Below are 19,102 nucleotides of genomic sequence, written 5' to 3' on the forward strand. Positions count from 1 at the left end.
AAGTTAATTCAGTTAACTTTGGTGAAATTTTAACACCTAAGTATTTTAAATTACCTGTAGGAAAGGAGTAGTGTGGATCCTGACTTGTAGGATTCCATGAATTTTCTGTGATAGGTAATAATGTTGATTTTGTCCAGTTAATAGAGTAATCTGATAAGTGAGAGAATTTAGTTATTAAGTTAAATGCTTCCCCTAGCGAGATAGCAGGTTCTTCTAAATAGAGTAGTATATCATCGGCATATAGATTAATTTTATGTTCTATTGTCCCGGAGTGGATTCCTTGGATCCGTCTATCCTGACGTATAGCTAATGCAAGCGGCTCAATAAATATAGCAAATAATAAAGGAGACATTGGGCACCCTTGTCTTGTTCCTCTTTGTAGAGTAAAACTCTGTGATGTAATCCCATTAGTAGTAACTGTAGCTTTAGGAGAATCATATAATATTGAGACCCATTGAATGAATGACTCCCCGAAGCCGAATTTATTTAAGACAGCAAAGAGGAAGGACCAGTTAACTTTATCGAAGGCTTTTTCTGCATCCAGCGAAATAACAACTGCCTTTTTATCATACCGCTGTGACATACTAATCAAGTTAAAGAGCCTCCTAATATTATTAGTAGAATGACGACCTTTAATAAAACCTGTTTGATCGCTATGAATAATTGTCGAGATTACTGTCTCTTGTCAAGATGCCAAGGCCTTAGCGATAATTTTAATATCGGTATTAATTAGTGATATCGGTCGGTAACTTGACGGGAGGGTGGGGTCTTTTTCTGGCTTTAATAAAAGTTTAATTGCTGCTATATTCATATCTTGACGTATATCACCCTTACTTTTAATTTCAGTTACTACTCTTAGAAATAATGGAGCAAACATTAACCAGAAATGTTTAAAAAATATAGCCGGATAGCCGTCTGGACCAGGTGCTCTGCCATTAGGCATACTGTCTAAAGCACGATACAACTCATCAAACTGCACTGTTTTTAACTGCTGACTAACGAGCAGATGTCATTTGAGGCAGGTGCCCGATTAAGGAAAGGTGCGTCCTTATTTTCTGCTCAAAATGGAATGATTTCCATATTTTTTTCCTCCGAATGGAGCGATTACATATTTATTTCCCTGCACTTGCTCTATAAAAGTAACATTTACTGACCAGCACAATGCTTTTTCTTCATTTCTTTTAGTGTTTCTGAAAGCCAAGATGTTGCACTTTGGAATGACCTTACGACTGTTTCATGCTTTTTATCTGAGTTTGATCGACGGAAGAAAACGTCTGAGTGAGTGCTCGTCCAAGACTGGTGATTCCATACTTTTTGCTAGGGGTTGTACTTAATTTACCATAATTTGTTTTAATTATTTATAGCATACTAATTAATGCCACTGAAGGCTTTCATATTTTATGTTATGGATTCATTAAGCAATATCATTGATGCATGATTCTTATGAATAACTAAAGACTGATAGCATGTGAAATGGCATAGTCTGAACTATGGGTTGAATAACTAAAGAGTTTGTTTTGTAGTTGAATGTACAATAATGTAATACAAGTTAACATTATTTACTTTTTTTTCAGTGGTCCCAAACCTTGTTTCCCCCATAGACAGGTTTCACAATAATACTGTATTTCTACTACACTTTAGAGAAAAAAATATTCTTAGTGATTTGTGGGGAGCACCCTGTGTGCCAGCCACCACTGCTCTACATATAATAAAAATATTGGTAATACTTTTTAATAATGTTTGTTCGTTAACCATTTGTAATACATTACTTAAAGATGATGTCATGAGAACTCATGTTGAAGTAATACATTGTAAATATAAAAAGATTAGGAATAAATTATTTGCAAATTGTCAACTAATAACTTGTAAATGTATTAACAAAAGATGAAATCATGATGAGCTATTATCTGAACTCATGATGAAGTAATAATTTGCAACTATTGGAGAATTATGAACTCATAACTTGCAAATATTAACTAATGATTAACCCATGATTAAGATTAATCTCATGATTAAGAAATATCCATTACTAATCATTAAAATGCATAAACAAAAGATGAAGTCATAATGAGCAAATGTTAACTCATATTGAAGTACAGTAATTTGCAACTATTGAAGAATTATGAACAAATAATGTCCAAATACTGATAATAAAATGCATAGGTAAAAGATAAAGTCATGATGGGCAATTATGAATGCATGCTGAAAAATGTGTATCTGTGGTATTGACTGTAATACAAACTTTTGCAGATCCATTCCAACGTTCAATCTTGGTGATTCTGCCAATATTTGTGGGCTGTTATCATTTATAACTTGTATTTTAATGTGAACAAATTCTCTACAAATGCCTTCCCCACCCCAATTCGAAAGTGACAACACATCATGTTCAATGCATTACCAAGTTGTCTGCTACCATTTGTTATCATCAACAAACTATATTTTCATATCAACAATTCATTTACTCATCTTTATTCAACCCGTATTTTAAAGTGACAACATATTATCATGTAAAATGGATTACCAAGTTCTCTGCTAACATTTGTTATCATTAAGTTCTACCTTAAAAAGGTAGGATAGTCATTTTTTGTTTACTTTTTTATTTATTGGTGTACATCCACAACATTAAAAATCTGATCATTGTTGTGTACTTAAGTCATAGACGACAACATACAGAGGCCATAGAAGTGCAGAATCAAAGAAAACAAAGTGACATGACTTATGAGTTTATTGATAATTTTTTTTTAAGTTTCTCATCATTCGTTAATCGTCAACAAAAATGGGCATACATCATTGACGACTGACAATCGCGACCTTCCATCAATATTGACGGAATGCCAACTTCTGGTTATTATTCTTCAAGCAACGGACATTTGAACATAAACATTGGAGCAACACACATATACTGATTAATAACAATACACAGACATATATTCTTTATCTTCTTCAATGAACGACCAATATTACTGCAAAGCGCACACACCAGAAGGAGCAGCACAATTTCCATTGAATTGAAGCGCTAAATGTGGCAAAAATTGTTCCGTCCTTGACACTTTATTTTAATTATGTAATTAGTCTGTTCTGTAGAGTACAATATTATAACAGTGTTATTTTTCTGATTAAAAACACTGCAAAAATTGGTGTTGTCTTTTTAAAGAGGTTGGAATGGATTAATGGAATTTAAATTCATTTTACGACATTCTCCTTCTGACAATGTCAATCAAATTGAATTCGCTAAGCATTTGATGTATTTGTAAAGGCACACTTTACTGAAGCCTATTCTAATTATACTGTGCGAGTGGCAATCACATCATAGTCAATGTTCATCACCCTCTTAAAATAATTTCCTAAGTCATTTATTGTTATTATTATTATTATTATTATTGCCTAAATCATCTCGTCGTGATGCAAATGGTTACAATTTTTTGTGTTTTCTGAAAAATCTGGGGAAAAAAACAACATAGGAAATTATTTTAAGAAGGTGTCATGTTGCGAATGTCATAGGCTAAATCAGGAATTGATATGTAATCATATGTGGACGTGGTATATATAGGCTATACTGTATGGTTTAGACGTAATATTACATGGTCCGTTGTGCTGGAACAACAGCATGTGAGTCAGGTAAATGTTTGGAGTCTGGCAAGTTCTTGAGACTGATGAAAAGGGAGCTGACCATTGTGGCTTCTTCCTGCATGGACTCCCGCCGGTGAGACTGACTTGTGGACAGCAGGCCCACCAACCTCTTGGGAAACTTCACACTGAACATCAGGTAGATGCAAGGGTTTGCGCAGCTATTGAGACTGGCAAGAAGCATCAGGATGGTGAAGGTTGCATCTGGTACCAAGATAAAATGCAAAAAGTAAATGTGACAAGTCAGCTACACGTGCTGTAATTCGTCAGAGTCATATTTTATGGATGGATTGGCTTTACCGTTTTGTCTCCCCCAGACAGGTACTAGTCAGCTCTTGATATCAAGTATCAATACCATCCAAAAAAATAAAAAATAAAAAATCATAATTTTTAAGAAAGACCTATATCCCAATACCATTTCCTTAAAATTGCATGAAATTAATGGGATTTCACTGTGCTTCAAATTTCTCATTTCTAGCCCCTGATTGTAAAATGGCCACAAGCAGTCAGCCGACACTCTGGTGTATGACACTGTTGCAAGTACCGATACCATCAAATAAGCCCTGGTTTCAGACTAAATGAATTTCAAACATGCATAATAAACAAAAACAAAAAGTGTAAAAATAAATAAATAAATAAAAATAAAAATCAACAACACGTTTGGAAAAGCCCCTTTGTGACGTAACCCAACTATTAATTAATTAATAAATAAATACATTAATTAATTGTTTCACATCAATTAATTAATTAATTAACGAATTAATTAATTATAAATATTAAGTAACCAAGTAAATAATTAATTATTTGTTTTATGATGTAGAAATTATTAAATTTAGCTGTAGAAATATTGATGTTGAAGCAACACTGACTGTGCAAGGTACAGCAATAGAAATACTAACGAAATAAAGTTTTTAGGTATTATTATTGATAAACACTTAACATGGAAATCACATATAGAATATGTCAAATCTAAGTTATCACAAACTATAGCAGTTGTACACAAGGCTAAAGATTCATTGAACAAGAATGCTATGGTTATATAATTCATTGATTGTTCCATACCTGACCTATTGCATTGAAGTGTGGAGGTGTGCAGCCAAAACCTACACAGACTCTATCTTTCTTTTACAGAAACGTGCAGTTCGTGTCGTTTGTGGTTGCGGATACAGAGACCACACCAATCCATTATTTATACAACTAAAAACTTTCAAACTTAATGAATTGATGGAGTTTAACCGTCTCAAAAATAATGTTTAAAGCCTGTCATGAAATTTTACCAGTTAATATACAAATAAAAAAATAAAAATAAAAAAAAAAGGGAAAGCGAGTATAAATTTAGAGGAACAGATATTTTCTCCAAAACAAAATATAGACCAAAACAAAAAGAACTATGCATTTCAACTCACGGCGTCATCTTATGGAACAATCTGGATTGTAAAACAAAATCATCTTAGTCTATCTGTATTTTTTTTAAACTTGACAAAAGCTCAATTACTGGAAAAAAAATAATCATAACACAAAGACATGCTGCAGAATTATTTTATAGGATGGTTATATTGAAAGCGGGTGGCACGGTGGATGACCACTGAGCACGACCGCCTCCCAGTTCTGAAGACTCGGGTTCGACTCCAGGCTCCGGCCTGAGTTTGCATGTTCTCCCTGTGCCTGCGTGGGTCTTCTCCGGGTACTCCGGTCACCTCCCACATTCCAAAGACATGCATGGCAGGTTAATTGGGCACTCCAAAATTGTCCCGAGGTGTGCTTGTGAGTGTGGATGGTTGTTTGTCTCTGTGTGCCCTGCAATTGGCTGGCACCCAATATATAGGTAAAGGGCGGCAAATGTCAAAAAGTGATTTATGGCCCCAATAAAACAATGATTTATTGCACCCCCCATAAAACTTTATTGCACCCCCCATAAAACCATTCATAACCTAGCCCTTTGAAGTAAGCCCCGCCCCCTTCCGCTTTTTAACCAATCAGAAGCCGTTATTTTGAATTAAGCCCCACCCACTTTCCGACTTCTTAACCAATCAGAACCCTAGGGCGGCAAATGTCAAAAATGATTGATGACATTCTGCACCCCCCTCCCCACCCCCCCTCGTCGTCTTAACCAATCAGAGGTTGGAAGCCACCCCCCTCATCGTCCTAGCCAATCAGAACCCAAGGGCTGCTTCTGTCAAAATTGATCGATGACATTCTGTTTCCCACAATAACAACAAGCACATGTTTTCCGGATCACACCCACCCCTTTAACAAACATAGGATTCCGGTCACCCCCCACCGATTGTATACGTACTTCCTTTGAACCCCCAATATTAGCTTTGTTGTCTGAGAGGAAACTCTATCAGCTGATAACATTATTTCGACATCCTCGTGTTAATAAAACTTTTTTTTTCATCTTACAGGAAGATCCTACCAGCTTTTGAAGTAACAAGAGGGGAAACGAACCCCTGTATTCGAATTACTGATAAAATGTACCATCCGGAGGGGGTCTCGTGGGAAACGGCGAGCCCCCCTCAACACCACGACCAATCTTCACACCCCGGATGTGCGTGCGTGAATGTAAATTAGTACGAGGCTTACTTATTCTAGTTAAAGTGTTGTGAATATTAAAAAAATGTAACCTATTTGTTTTATGTTTTTTAAATAAATAAAAGAAACTTACCGATGTTTCTGAATACGTAGTCGCGTCTCATTCATGGGGTTTTTCTTTAAAAAAATAAATAAAAAAAATAAATAAAAAAAATAAAATAGCGTCTGTTTCTAACCGTTGGAGTTGGTTTTATAGGCGAAAAAATAGATTATTCGTGCGTAAAGGGCGGTTATTTAACCCATTTCAGAAAAGCGTCCTTCTTTTTCTCAGACTAAAAAATTGTGACTCTGTAAAAAGTCAAAGGGCTTGTGAGTTGTGACCCCTCAAGCCGCGGTAAACGGCGCCATCTAATGGGCAAAGGATGTTACTGCATATGGTCATGGGGGGAGGGAGACAAGGAGGAGCTACTCAAACATATAATCTACGTTTTCAGTGTAACACGTCATCAGATCAACCCCACCTTGGATTTAACAAGAAGTTTGTCTTTTGGGGTCTCTGTAAAAAAAACGGCATTCAAGATGGTGAAAGGTAATGATCTTTTTATTATTTTTTATTGTTTTAATTGTATAGATTATATAAAACTATATTGCTATTATTTTTCGTATCTTACAGATACTGTTACAACGACCGCTGAAGTTTATGATGCTCGTGAGTTTACTAAATTTTAATTATCCGTAATATTCTTCTTAATTTAATATAGGAAATTGTTTTAAAAGGTCCTCAACAATTCGACTTTAGCGATGAGGATTTTACAAAGGAGGATTACGGTAAGAATCTGCGTTTAGTCTAAAATAGTAGTATATTGAATTTTAATGTATATTGAATTTTAACGTATATTTTGTTTTTATTTCTAGATTCTATAAAAGCTAAGGAGCTATCAGCTCTCCACGAAGAGTTACAATCGTTTCCTTTACTCTGGAGAAATCCAACGGCAGAGGTCAGTGTTTTGGCTGACGAGGACTCACGGGCGGTCGCGAGCGGAAGAGGCGAAGAAGAACCGGGGGCTGTATCCGGAAACGACGGGAGCGCTAACGTACTGGAAGCAGCTCCTATTCCCCTCGTTTCAGGCCGAGCCAGGATAAATATTAGCAGATACGTGACAACGACCGGTAAGCGATTGATATTTATTATTAAAGAGAATTATATAATAAGATAAAGCGCCTTCGTTTATTGTTACCGTAGAAATATGATACGGTGTGATGTTTTGAAATACTACAATACCCTTAATGCCTAGCGACCAGATTGTTTTGTTTTACTTTTTAAAAAGTTTTTAAGATAAAAGCAATCTATTTATATCGATAAAATGAATATACTATTATGCAGATAGTGAAGGGGTCTCTGCCGAGGACGCTGGACAGGCCGTTGAGTCGACGCAGGAAGCCCCGCGCTACATCCAGAGCGTGACCGGTGAATCCGACAAGCGAGCATCGACAGGGGGTCGCAGGAGGAGAAGACGCCGACCGATTCCAATCGAACGGAGCTGCCGGACAGGATGCAGGTTTCATGAGGAAGTTTGTGTTCGTGAGCGCATAGAAGCGGTTAAGCGGATTACGCGCCTAGAAACGACTATGCGTATTGTACAATCTATTATTAATAATTTGTAGTTTTTTATTTTAAACCTTACAATGGAACGCTATGATGTGCCTGAGACGTGTAATATACCGACTGAATTGGAGGAAATTGTAAATCAGATAAATGATCCCTTTGCATTGTTGAATTGAGTAGATTGAGTGGGTCAGATGAAACGCCATATCATGTAAAATGAGATAGCAAATTAATGGGCTAGACTCAATTCTTAGTTAGAGACCAATTGGTGTCTGTAGGACTGAATCATTCTTTGGCCTCTGGGTGTAGTTCCTCAAAGTAACCACCAGATGCCGCCAAACCTGTACAACTAAGCCACCCACTCAGCATTGCCCGGATAATTCCATATAAGATACAAATTGAGTGTAAATAAATGATATCCTGAATTAAATAATAATACACAACACAATCTATATTCGACAATTGTTAACCTGATTTTTGGATCAATGTTTGTAGCACATTGAAAGCCAACTATGAAGTTTTGCTGTCTTTTCTTTTTTTTCTCTTTTCTTTTATTTATAAGTGATACTGTCTTTTATCGCTGATAATATTGCTGTAACTGCATTGAAAAGATTATCTGTATGTATTGTTTGATTTAACAAAGATATATACAAGATGTGCAACAGAGATTAGAATTAACCTGTTAAGTTCAAGCTGAGAGAATTTGGGATTTAACATGTCATGTATATATATGTTATTCATGCTTGCTTAATTAATATATATATGATTTTATTGATTTTAACGTTCATCATTTGTCGAATAGAGCTGAAGACCTTGACATATTTTTATGTATGACTCATCATGCAACGCTGTGAACGCTGTGTATCCATGACACATTTGTAAGGAATGTATGACCTCATGACTCATCTTCATGGCTCGTCTGTGGAAGATTACTGGAAATGAGTCCCAGCAAGTGCGACTTGATATGAGGAGGCGGAAGGACATTTACGGAAGAAGTCGGTGGTCTGCCCGAAGGTGATAAAAAGCCGTCACCAGCTACGATCGGGGTCTTTTCTACCCTGCGATGGTCTGGACAGAGTGCATTCTCGAAGAAGGATTATAGCTGCCTGCCTGGGACTTTGGATTTTTTACGAAGGACTGGGATTAAGTCGTGACTGGAATACTTCTTCTCTGATTGGTAATGTACAAATCCTTTAGCAATAATGATGTATAATAGGAAGATATGAATGACTAATCGCGTGTTAGGGTAGGGGCCATTTAATACACTCATATCTTTAAAATTATTTTTGCCAAAAACATCTTATTGTCAATCAGGTCTTAAGCTTTTTTGAGAAATGATCAATCTTATAAAGCTTATTGTAAAAGGTTTATATTATTCTTAATTTTCTGTTTTTATTTTATTTTATTTTATTTTGATTGATTTAAAGTTTTATCATTAAATGTGATTTTGATGATTTATATTGGTTATCTTTTATTGTCAATAAAATTGTTTAAAAGACAATTTTTGAATCAATCATTTTATTGTTTTGTTTTAATCTTTATTTTATTTATTTTTGGTTTTATTTATTTTTTTGGACGTTTTATAAGTCCGAATAAAATGATTTAAAAACTAATTGTGATTTAATTAGTTTGTTTGGTTTGTTTTAATTTTTATTATATTTATTTTTTGGACGTTTTATAAGTCTGAGGTCATTTTATGAGACCGAATAAAATGATTTAAAAACTAATTGTGATTTAATTAGTTTGTTTGGTTTGTTTTAATTTTTATTATATTTATTTTTGGACGTTTTATAAGTCCGAGGTCATTTTATGAGACCAAATAAAATGATTTAAAAACTAATTGTGATTTAATTAGTTTGTTTGGTTTGTTTTAATTTTTATTATATTTATTTTTGGACGTTTTATGAGTCCGAGGTCGTTTGATAAGACCTTATTATTTGTTTTTGATTTTATTTTTAATATTATTTTTTCCCTCTATGAGGAGGACAACAGTATCGGACGTTTGGAAGAAGGTAAGTGCATTTGAATAACCTCTAACCAATGCTTCCATCTGTATTAATATAAAGTCAAATACTCCAGCTTGATATGTAACAAATCCGTATGATTCTAACAAGGATTATTAAATTACTAGGTCAATAACAAATGCAAACAACTCAGAGAAGTGGAGCTGCCAATGAAGTGAGGTGTACATGCTAGCATTCCTGGGCTCTGTGTGTGTGGTTACTCACTCAGGATTGATAGGTGTATGAAAACGGATTGGCCTCATGATAAGATGACAGTGAACAAACCTAGGTGAATCCACTTTGATATATCGGCTTATTTAATTCCCGTCTCCTCACGCTGACGCCTTAGAGCTGGTGAGGAAAAAGGGGAATTTCTAACCCTTTAATTGGAGAGTCGATCAGGACATATTTCCCGATTTAAGTCCTGCGGGTAAGCGGAAGTTGACATGTGGCGCCCAGACGTGGGGCTCGATTGACTCATTTTTGTCAAAATCGGGATCGATCGAGGCCCAAAACAGGAACCCGAGTGAGTGCGGCTCTGAGCGGAGGGCACAGTGCTTGGAGCTGATAGCGAACTCGCTGATAAATTGTCATGTCATACGACCCTGAGCTAACACAAAATAGTCTCTTTGATGAATAGTGTTTCATGGAAAAGAGCTTCTTTAATTGTGAAAATCTAGTGTGATTTTTGAGTTGAAGTTGATTGTACTATTTTGTGTTAAAGAAACGGTGACTGGCTCCCCCAGTAGACTTGCACTCTAAAAGAGGTTGAGTGTGAGAAGGCCATTCAAAGTGAATGGGCTTTAACAGCGACCTGCTGCTCTGGTCAGCTGTGAAGGTACTGATAGTGTACTTGGCAGAGCGCGCTGCGCCGCGCTTTCCTGAGGGAGGGGCTGAGTCAAGGGGTGGTTCAGGCCAGACCACAAAAAGAAGGAGGGCTTGAACAGTTAGAAGTAATGTTGAGAGGCTGCTCGGAGAGAGGCAGTCTCTTCTAGACTTGTGATGTTAAACTATGGTTTGCGCTATTTAGGCTTTCCATATTGGGTGCGGTTGCCCATTTTATTGGTTTGTTATCTCAGGTATCCATTTGTAGCAAAACTACCATACTCTTTGCTTAGTTATTGCGGGGTGCCTGAAGATATTTATAGTCCCTTTTCTTGGATAGAGGACTCAGTGTCAGAGGCTGACGCTGCAAACTTAACCCTGATTTCCTGTCTCTTGCCTTTTCTCCTGGAGTTTTTGGAAAAATTTTAAGTTTTCGGTTCCCGACAGGAGTGTCCATTGGCACAAGAAGAAAGTCGTCGAGAACCAAGGAGGAAAGGTAGGTGTTTCCACTAGACTAATGTTCTAGTGGAAGCAGCCTTTTTTCGGTTCCTGACAGGAGTGTCCATTGGCACAAGAAGAAAGTTGTCGCGAACCAAGGAGAAAAGGTAGGGGTTTCCACTAGACTAATGTTCTAGTGGAAGCAGCCTTTTTCGGTTCCTGACAGGAGTGTCCATTGGCACAAGAAGAAAGTTGTCGAGAACCAAGGAGAAAAGGTAGGGATTTCCACTAGACTAATGTTCTAGTGGAAGCAGCCTTTTTCGGTTCCTGACAGGAGTGTCCATTGGCACAAGAAGAAAGTGGTCGAGAACCAAGGAGAGAAGGTAGGTGTTTCCACTAGACTAATGTTCTAGTGGAAGCAGCCTTTTTCGGTTCCTGACAGGAGTGTCCATTGGCACAAGAAGAAAGTGGTCGAGAACCAAGGAGAGAAGGTAGGTGTTTCCACTAGACTAATGTTCTAGTGGAGGCAGCCTTTTTCGGTTCCTAGCAGACGTGTCCATTGGAACAAGAGGACATCCAGATCCCGGAGAAGAGAAGCGGGAAGGATTACAACCGACCCGAAAGGACAACACACCCCACCGTTTGAGAGAGGACATCCGCCGACGAGTAAAGGTAGGAAACCCGAAGGCGGTAGTCCCGATAGAGGTAGAGGCAACGTACACGGGTACGGAGCTGAGTAACCAGGAGCTAAAGTACGTCCCTGAACCCAAAGCGCGCGGGGAAGGCTTCGGAAATAGATAGCTCCACTCCTACAATAAGAAAGCAAAGCGGGCTATAGAACACGCTAGTGAAGTAATGGAAAGAATAATAGGGAGAAATGGGAGGGGAAAGCCCCCCAGCCCTACAGAGGTGGTAGCAGGGTTAATGCCTGCACCCCATCCTCTAGAACAACCAGATATACCAGTAGTGGTTATGCTACTGGGTGAAGGTGTAGATCGATGGCCACCAGGAGCAAGAAGGCACCTGGAAGTAAATAACCCTTCAATCCGTCCTGCCGACCTCGCAGCTGAGGTGGAAAGGTCGGTGAAGGAAACAGGAGTGTTTGTGAGTGAATTTCCCGAAATAATGGGCATAGCAACAGTAGTGGTAAACCACCCCCAAGAGGGATGCACCTCTGGGACGGTGGGCCTTTGGGTCCACTGGTGGACTGTGTTGATGGATGTGTATAACGTAGTGGAAGTAACTAGCACCGGAGTCCAGTGGGACTCTACGATTAAATCCCTCGCTGAGAAAATGCAGATAAGGGTGGAATTAGCAAATCCCAAGGGGGCTGAAGAATTAAGCTTCAACCTCTGGGAGCAGTCGGGATTTGATCAAAAGCAGAAAGAGTTACAAAAAATGCGGAAAAGGCCAGCTGAGGCCGTTGGTGAAGAGGGCTTTGTTGATATGGGCTCATGTGTCCATGAGGAGGATGCAGGAGCATCAGAAAATGAAAGCCCAGGAAAAATTGTAAAAATGACTCCCCTGATAAGAACGGCGCCCCTGGGTGGGCTGCCGGAGGAAACAAAAAAGGTTTCAATCGGGAATGGTGTAATATTGTGCCACTATGTGGGAAGCCCCTGGCAAATACGGGGGGATGCTATAGTGATAATAACAGATAGATCACTAAAACCGCATAGTAAAGCGCTTGGAAACATTTTAAGGCAGGAAGCGGGACAAGAATATGAATTAGAGGTTAAACAAGAATTACAAAAAGATAATCAGCGGCCAATAATAGCGGCAAAAACTAGTGGCGGGAACACTCCCTACGGCATGATAATACACGTGCCAGGGACAGAGTGGAACCCCAAAATCGATCAGTCACAATATGCGGACGAGATGGCAAAAGCATTGGAGAGGGGGGTCGACAAAGCGTTAGGAGAAGGAGCGGAGAGAATAGTGATGGCTGTAAATTGGATTAAAACTGGAAAGATGCAGTGGCAACAGGCTGAGTCCATAGCAGTAGCAGCGTTCACTCTAAGAGCTAAGACTCCTGTAACAACACCATCGGGAGTAGAATTTGTGATAGTAATATCAAAAAAGCAGAGAGAGGAACGAGTTAAATCAGTGACAGATGAGATTTTAACCCGTACTAGACAGATGGATCGTGAACGACGCCAGCTCCAGCAATCAATAAACGGAGAACCCAGGGACTCACCCCAGTCGTCATCCCCAGTTAAAACATCTCCCGTGCCTCTCCCGGTAAGTGGAAGGAAGTCAGGAGCTGCCCGGGAGGTGGAGGACGAAGAGCAAGAGGGACCGAGCAGACAAACCCCAAAGGGAAAAAACAAGGCCCCAAGGGGAACGGTGACCTTTAGCCCCGTCACGTCTACCCCTGGAACAGCACGGGAGCTCTTTCCGGGACAACCCCCCATAACGCCGGTGCCCCTGCCACAGGTTTCGCAAAAAAGGCATATGGGAAATGTAAACTCGATGGGACCGTTAGCGATGCCAGGAGATGGGAGCGAAGAGGAAGACGATGAAGAGCAAGCTCCTGTTTCGACCGTGATTGGCGCTAACCCCGCTGACGAAGACCAAGACTCAACCTCATCAGAAGATGACCCGGGCAACCCCGGCCAGAACCCGAAAATAGTTACAAGACCAGTTAGTAAAAGAAAGAAAAATCCTCAACCTACGTTTGACGTGTACCAATCCTCAGCAAGGGTAGCTAGAGATCTTAACCTGGGATGGATCGAGACAAAGGATGGGCGAAGAGCTTACGTACCCGAGGCAGGGCAAGTAGATCGCCCCTGTCCACCTGCCTGGCTCAATAAGCTAGATAGTAAAATGCCTCTAACTATGCAAATAATTTATCGCGAGGCTATTAACATTTTACAGGCTCCGCCATATACCACATTATTAATTCACCAAGACCTGACTAAGAATTTCAGGGATGGCTACGTGGCGGTGGCACATGATTTTATGTTGAGAAGGCTTAAAAAAGCAATAAATAATAAAGCAAAATGTGAGCTGAGAGCCGACGATGACCTAAATTCAGGTTCTGATAACGATGGAGCAGCGGTTACTGTAACGGTACCAGCCGCCCCAAGAACCTCTTTGAACCAACAGTCCCAATATGTGACACAGCTGGGATCAACTACAATAGTACCAAACCCAGTACCCCAACCACATGACATGGAGGGGGAGGTGCAACAATTTAAGACCTTGAAGGAGTTGGTTCGCCAAAAAGGTAGGCTAGAGACAGCTAAAGAGTATTTAGTTGAGACATGGCCTATGATTAGAGACGCCCCAGGAGGAGATGGTGCTAAGAAACTATGGCTTCAGTACATCATCGCTAGCCCTGTCGGACCAAACGAAACACCACAACAGGTCTACGAAAGATGGGTGGACGGCGAAGATGAGGATGAAGATGCCCATATTAGCAGGGCTAGAGAGCAACTCAAAAGGGACGTTTCACTGCAAAATGTGTGGCACAAAATTAAGGAAGTTATATCTCCAAATAGGTATATCAAAGTGCTGCGGATGATTGTCAAGGACAGAGGGAACGAAGCTGTCTTTGTGAAAATGGCCCCAAATAGCACGACGCTGAAAATTGAAGCCTCCGTTAAGAAGTGGGATCGCCTAACTAAGCATAACGCTGAGAAAAGGAGAACCGGACCAGTCGCTAGTCGCACCCGAGGGAGCGAACAGCAGGTCCAGCAGGGAGCTCAGCAACCAGTTCAGACTGTCCCCTACGTGAGACCTCAGCAGCAGAGAACGAACTGGAATCAGAGACAGGCCACCCAGCCAGGACAGCAGACGAGGCCCCAACCAAGACAACAGCCAGCAGTGCGAAGACCAGGTCTAGCATATATGCCCAAAGAAGAATTTGACAAACTGAACCCAGAAGAAAGGAAGGCCTTCCTCGAGGCTCGCAAGGCTGCAGCCTCCGGGGGGCCTGGGAAATAATGGAAACAAAGGCACGGGTCACCCTAGAAGGGGTTTACAGAATAGGGGATAACCTTTATGCTAAGGTGGAGGGAGTGCCCTATTTAGTAGACACAGGGGCCGAGGTGTCCATGACCCGTAGAGCCTTAAAACGAATCGGACACCTAAAAGTAATGGTAGCTGATGGCTCGATTGCCAAAATGCCGGTAGGGATTTGGAAGGGAATTGTGTGGGTGTTAGGACCATACAATTTGTTGACATTAAAAGATGCAGAAGAAATGAAGATACCTAAAAATAAAAGGCAAGTTGCGAAAAAGAGATGGGAAAAACTAAAACCGAAATTAGTGAAAGTAGGCCCTACAAAAATAATACCCGACCAAGAATGGTATAAATCAGTAGATGTACCTGCCGTAAAAGCCCAACAAATCCAAGACAGTGTATTAACACTGGAAGGGAAAAAGAAATTAGGTGAAATTCTAGACAAAGCCGCCATCGCACATTTTAAGAATGATTGCGGTGATTTAGGCGCAAATTATGTGCATATTATAATTGGGGGGGTACATCCGCCAGTGAGGCAATATCCCCTCAACCCCGGAGCAGTGGCTGAAATGGAGGTAATTGTAAAAGAATTATTAGCACTTGGCATTATTCGTGAAGAACTAAACCCTATTACCAATAGCCCAATTCAAGCTGTTAAAAAACCTGAAGCGGTAGGAGGGGGATGGAGGCCAGTCATTAACTTTAAAGCTCTAAACCGCCGAACGGTGGCTAACCGAGCGAGCCTCATAAACCCCCAGGCGTCTTTAAAAACATTAAGAGTAAAGAAGTATAAATCATGTATTGACCTTGCAAATGGATTCTTTTCCCTGAGAATTGCCAAAGCATCACAAGGGAAAACAGCGTTTACGCATAAAGGAAAAGCATACGTTTGGCAGCGGTTGCCGCAGGGATATAAGAACTCCCCGAATGTATTTCAATCAGCTGTCTTGCATGTTTTGGAAGGTCTCCCAGTCACAGTTTACATCGATGATGTGTTCATCGCTAGTGACACGGAGGAGGAACATTTGGAGATTCTGCAGGCCGTAATCGAACGAGTGACGGAGGCAGGATTAAAACTAAATCTTAAGAAGTGTCAGCTGGCCAGGTTTGAGGTAGATTACTTGGGATTCCAAGTGTCTGAAGACTTGGGGCTGTCGCAAGCGTATCGAGAGAAAATAGAACAGATTTTGCCTCCAACGTCCGAGAACGAGCTACAGAAAATATTAGGACTGTGTAATTATGTTCGAGATCATATTCCGTATTATCAGAAATTTGCGAGACCCCTTTATGCCCGATTGCGTAAGAATCCTAAGGAAAAGAAAACAAAAGATTGGCCTTGGTCAGCTAAAGACCAAGAGAATTTAGAAGGGCTTAAAAACGTAGTAAAAAATGCTATACGCCTCAAACCGAGAAGCTTGGAAGTCAGGTTGGTTGCCGAGATACAATGTGATGAAGATAATGCGATGGTAAGTGTTAGTAATGAAGGTGCCGGCTTAGTGACACTATGGACTTATACTATAAATAATGTTGAGAAAAAGTTTCCCCAGGAGGAGAGAGAATTAGCGGTTCTTGCTAAATATTGGGGAACATTAAAAGATCTAGCCCAAGGACAAGGTATAAAAGTTGTTACGCAGAGTCAAGTACATCGATACCTGCGTAAAGACACACTAGAAAGTACTAAAGCGACGAATGTGAGATGGGGGAGGTGGGAAGATATCCTGCTTGACCCTGACCTAGAGATAGGACCAGCAAAATCCATATCTAAAAAACAGGCGAAAACTGTAAATAGTGAGGAGAAACCATATGAATGGATTCTATATACAGATGGATCCAAAAAGAGTGAAGACCAGTATGCCCACTGGGGCTTCATCCTGAAACACAATGGTAAAGAGATATGCCGCAGGAAAGGTCAGACTCCTGGCAGTGCCCAAGCAGGAGAGGCTACAGCGGTGTTAGAAGGATTGTTAGAGGCCATAAGATTACACGTGAGTCGAGTAAGACTTATAACCGATAGTCACTATTGCGCCCAGGCGCTCAAAGAGGATTTATCCATTTGGGAAGAAAATGGGTTTGAAGGAGCGAGGAGTAAAGAAATTGCTCATGCTGAGTTATGGAAGAAAATAGCCGAGTTAAGGTTAAATATGACTATCGATGTTGTTCACCAGAAAGCCCACGTCAAGGAGGGGGCTCACTGGAGAGGAAATGATGAAATAGATAAATACGTCCAAGAGAGAAGATTGGTAATTGTAGGAGCAGAAAAATGGGACAATACCCCCAAAGGAGGAAAAGTGGTCCCAGATGAGTTTGTGTGTGAGGTGACTAAGGCCGTACATGAAGCGCTTGGCCATGGAGGTGCCTTGCCCACAAAGAGAGAGTTGGAGAAACTGGAACTTTGGATCCCAGAAAAGAAAATCCGTTCAGTTATACGAAATTGCGAGTTGTGTAATAAGTATAATGCAGGACGCCGAGGGCAACGAGTGGACGGATTGACGATTAAAAGCACTGTTCCATGGGCATCAGTTTGCATGGACGTAGCAGGCCCCATGGGGGTAAACGGCACTAAAGGTGAGAAGTATCTTGTTGTGCTTGTAGATTCGATGTCAGGACATTTTGGATTAAAAGCGGTACGTAATGCGAATGCTAATAGCGTACTAAAAACATTGGAAGAGGGTTGTATGTGGTTAGGCATACCGAGAGAGTTAAGAACTGACAATGGAACTCATTTCAAAAACGCTACAATAGACAGGTGGTGTCAAAAGTGGGGAATAATAAGGACTTACTCTCCGCCTTACACCCCTCAAGCTAATGGCGTGGCTGAACGAACCATTGGCCTAGTTAAAAGTTGGCTGGGGAAAAATGCTAATGGAAAAGAATGGAGTGAAAAATTGGTGGAGTTGGTCAAGGACTTGAATGGGAGGAGCAGAGCAGATAGACCTTCCCCTTCAGAGGAGTTAAACCAGCGCCCCTTTGTCGCTCCTGAGGTAGGACGAATGCAAAGTACAGATAACACTCAGAAAGGAAAGTGCCCATTTCAGGTAGGACAGAGAGTGTGGATAAAATCTCATGGTCCATCTGATAGCCAGGCAGTAAAAGCAAAGTATGACCAATCTGACATCATTGAAGAAGTTTTAGACAGAAATACAGTGCGATTAAAAAAGAAGGGACTCCAAGGGGTAGAGCAGCTAAAACCAATGCCAGTTAATTCAGCCTAAAGCTAAGGAGTAAGACAAATAATTAAAAGATGGAACAAGCCACTCCGCCCTTTGTCAAGCTCGTTATGGTGAAAGGAGCTGTCATCGTGCGGAGGACTGAAAAGGAAGTAATGGTTGGTAGGGCATTTAATCTTTGGATAAATGCAATAAGAGGATATATTGTTAATAGAGTAGAAGATTTTAGTTGGCAACCGGCTATCTTGACCTGCATAATTTGTAGTGGAAGCGAGGAGTCGAGGAGCCAGTGGAATGTGGAACAGATATCCGACAAAGGCTGGTTGGACGAGCTTAAGCCGGATTTGAGCGAGCTAGGCACGGCTAAGATATTTGAAATACAGGTATGTGGGTATTGTAGAATAAAGAGCCTACCTAGAATAAAAGTGCATGTTCAGTGGGATTTAGCCCCGCAAGAGAATACAGATGCACAGTATTGTAAATGTATGTGGGATGGAGAGAAGGTATTGTATTGTGAACATTGTTGGATGAGAATGGAAAGAGGTTCACTGATAAGAGCTGGGGAAGCCGAAGGGTGGCAGCTAACTAGAGCGGAAACCCCGATAAAGTCGCTGAGTTCCGATTTGCTGACCTATTGGCCGATGGAGATAAACGAGAGGACGTGCGACTCGAGATTTCAGGCGCTGCTTTACAACAACTGGCCGCCAGAAGGAGGTGAGTATCGCCCGGCTCCGCTTATTGTTGGCTCGGAGGCGACGCCAACTCTAATATATGTTGAACCTAAGTGTGTAGTTGAACCAGGGGTACCCTGGGCCACAGTAATCAATGGTGTGTTAGCCCGAGGGGATATTCCGATGGAAACATTACCTGACGTCCCACAAGAAAGGGTAATAAATATTGGTAGTATGTGTAGTAGTAATGTGTTAATGTACGCTACA

At 40.5% G+C, this 19,102-nt stretch overlaps 2 protein-coding genes across 3 annotated transcripts in view; one reads left to right on the top strand and one right to left on the bottom strand.

Moving 5' to 3' along the window:
• Positions 1 to 1,309: 1,309 nt before the first annotated feature.
• On the top strand, positions 1,310 to 9,021 carry LOC144023823 (uncharacterized). Of its 2 annotated transcripts, XM_077529716.1 has the most exons (6): positions 1,310 to 3,766; positions 6,654 to 6,748; positions 6,833 to 6,868; positions 6,937 to 6,987; positions 7,075 to 7,329; positions 7,544 to 9,021. In XM_077529716.1, exons 2-6 carry the CDS (start codon positions 6,739 to 6,741, stop codon positions 7,822 to 7,824), a joined length of 633 nt encoding a protein of 210 aa, XP_077385842.1. In that variant the 5' UTR covers positions 1,310 to 3,766; positions 6,654 to 6,738; the 3' UTR covers positions 7,825 to 9,021. The 2 variants fall into 2 exon arrangements, with proteins under 2 accessions (XP_077385842.1, XP_077385841.1); XM_077529715.1 differs by lacking the exon at positions 1,310 to 3,766 and having other exon boundaries at positions 5,751 to 6,748.
• Positions 2,728 to 19,102, bottom strand: part of LOC144023557 (vasopressin V2 receptor-like) — a 43,222-nt gene continuing 26,847 nt past the window's right edge. Inside the window, exon 2 of the mRNA XM_077529171.1 lies at positions 2,728 to 3,831. Within this exon, the coding sequence (XP_077385297.1) occupies positions 3,578 to 3,831 (254 nt within the window). The 3' untranslated portion in view covers positions 2,728 to 3,577. The remainder of the gene's footprint in view (positions 3,832 to 19,102) is intronic.

Source organism: Festucalex cinctus, chromosome 8 (genome assembly GCF_051991245.1).
Source record: "Festucalex cinctus isolate MCC-2025b chromosome 8, RoL_Fcin_1.0, whole genome shotgun sequence".
Lineage (NCBI taxonomy): Eukaryota > Metazoa > Chordata > Actinopteri > Syngnathiformes > Syngnathidae > Festucalex > Festucalex cinctus.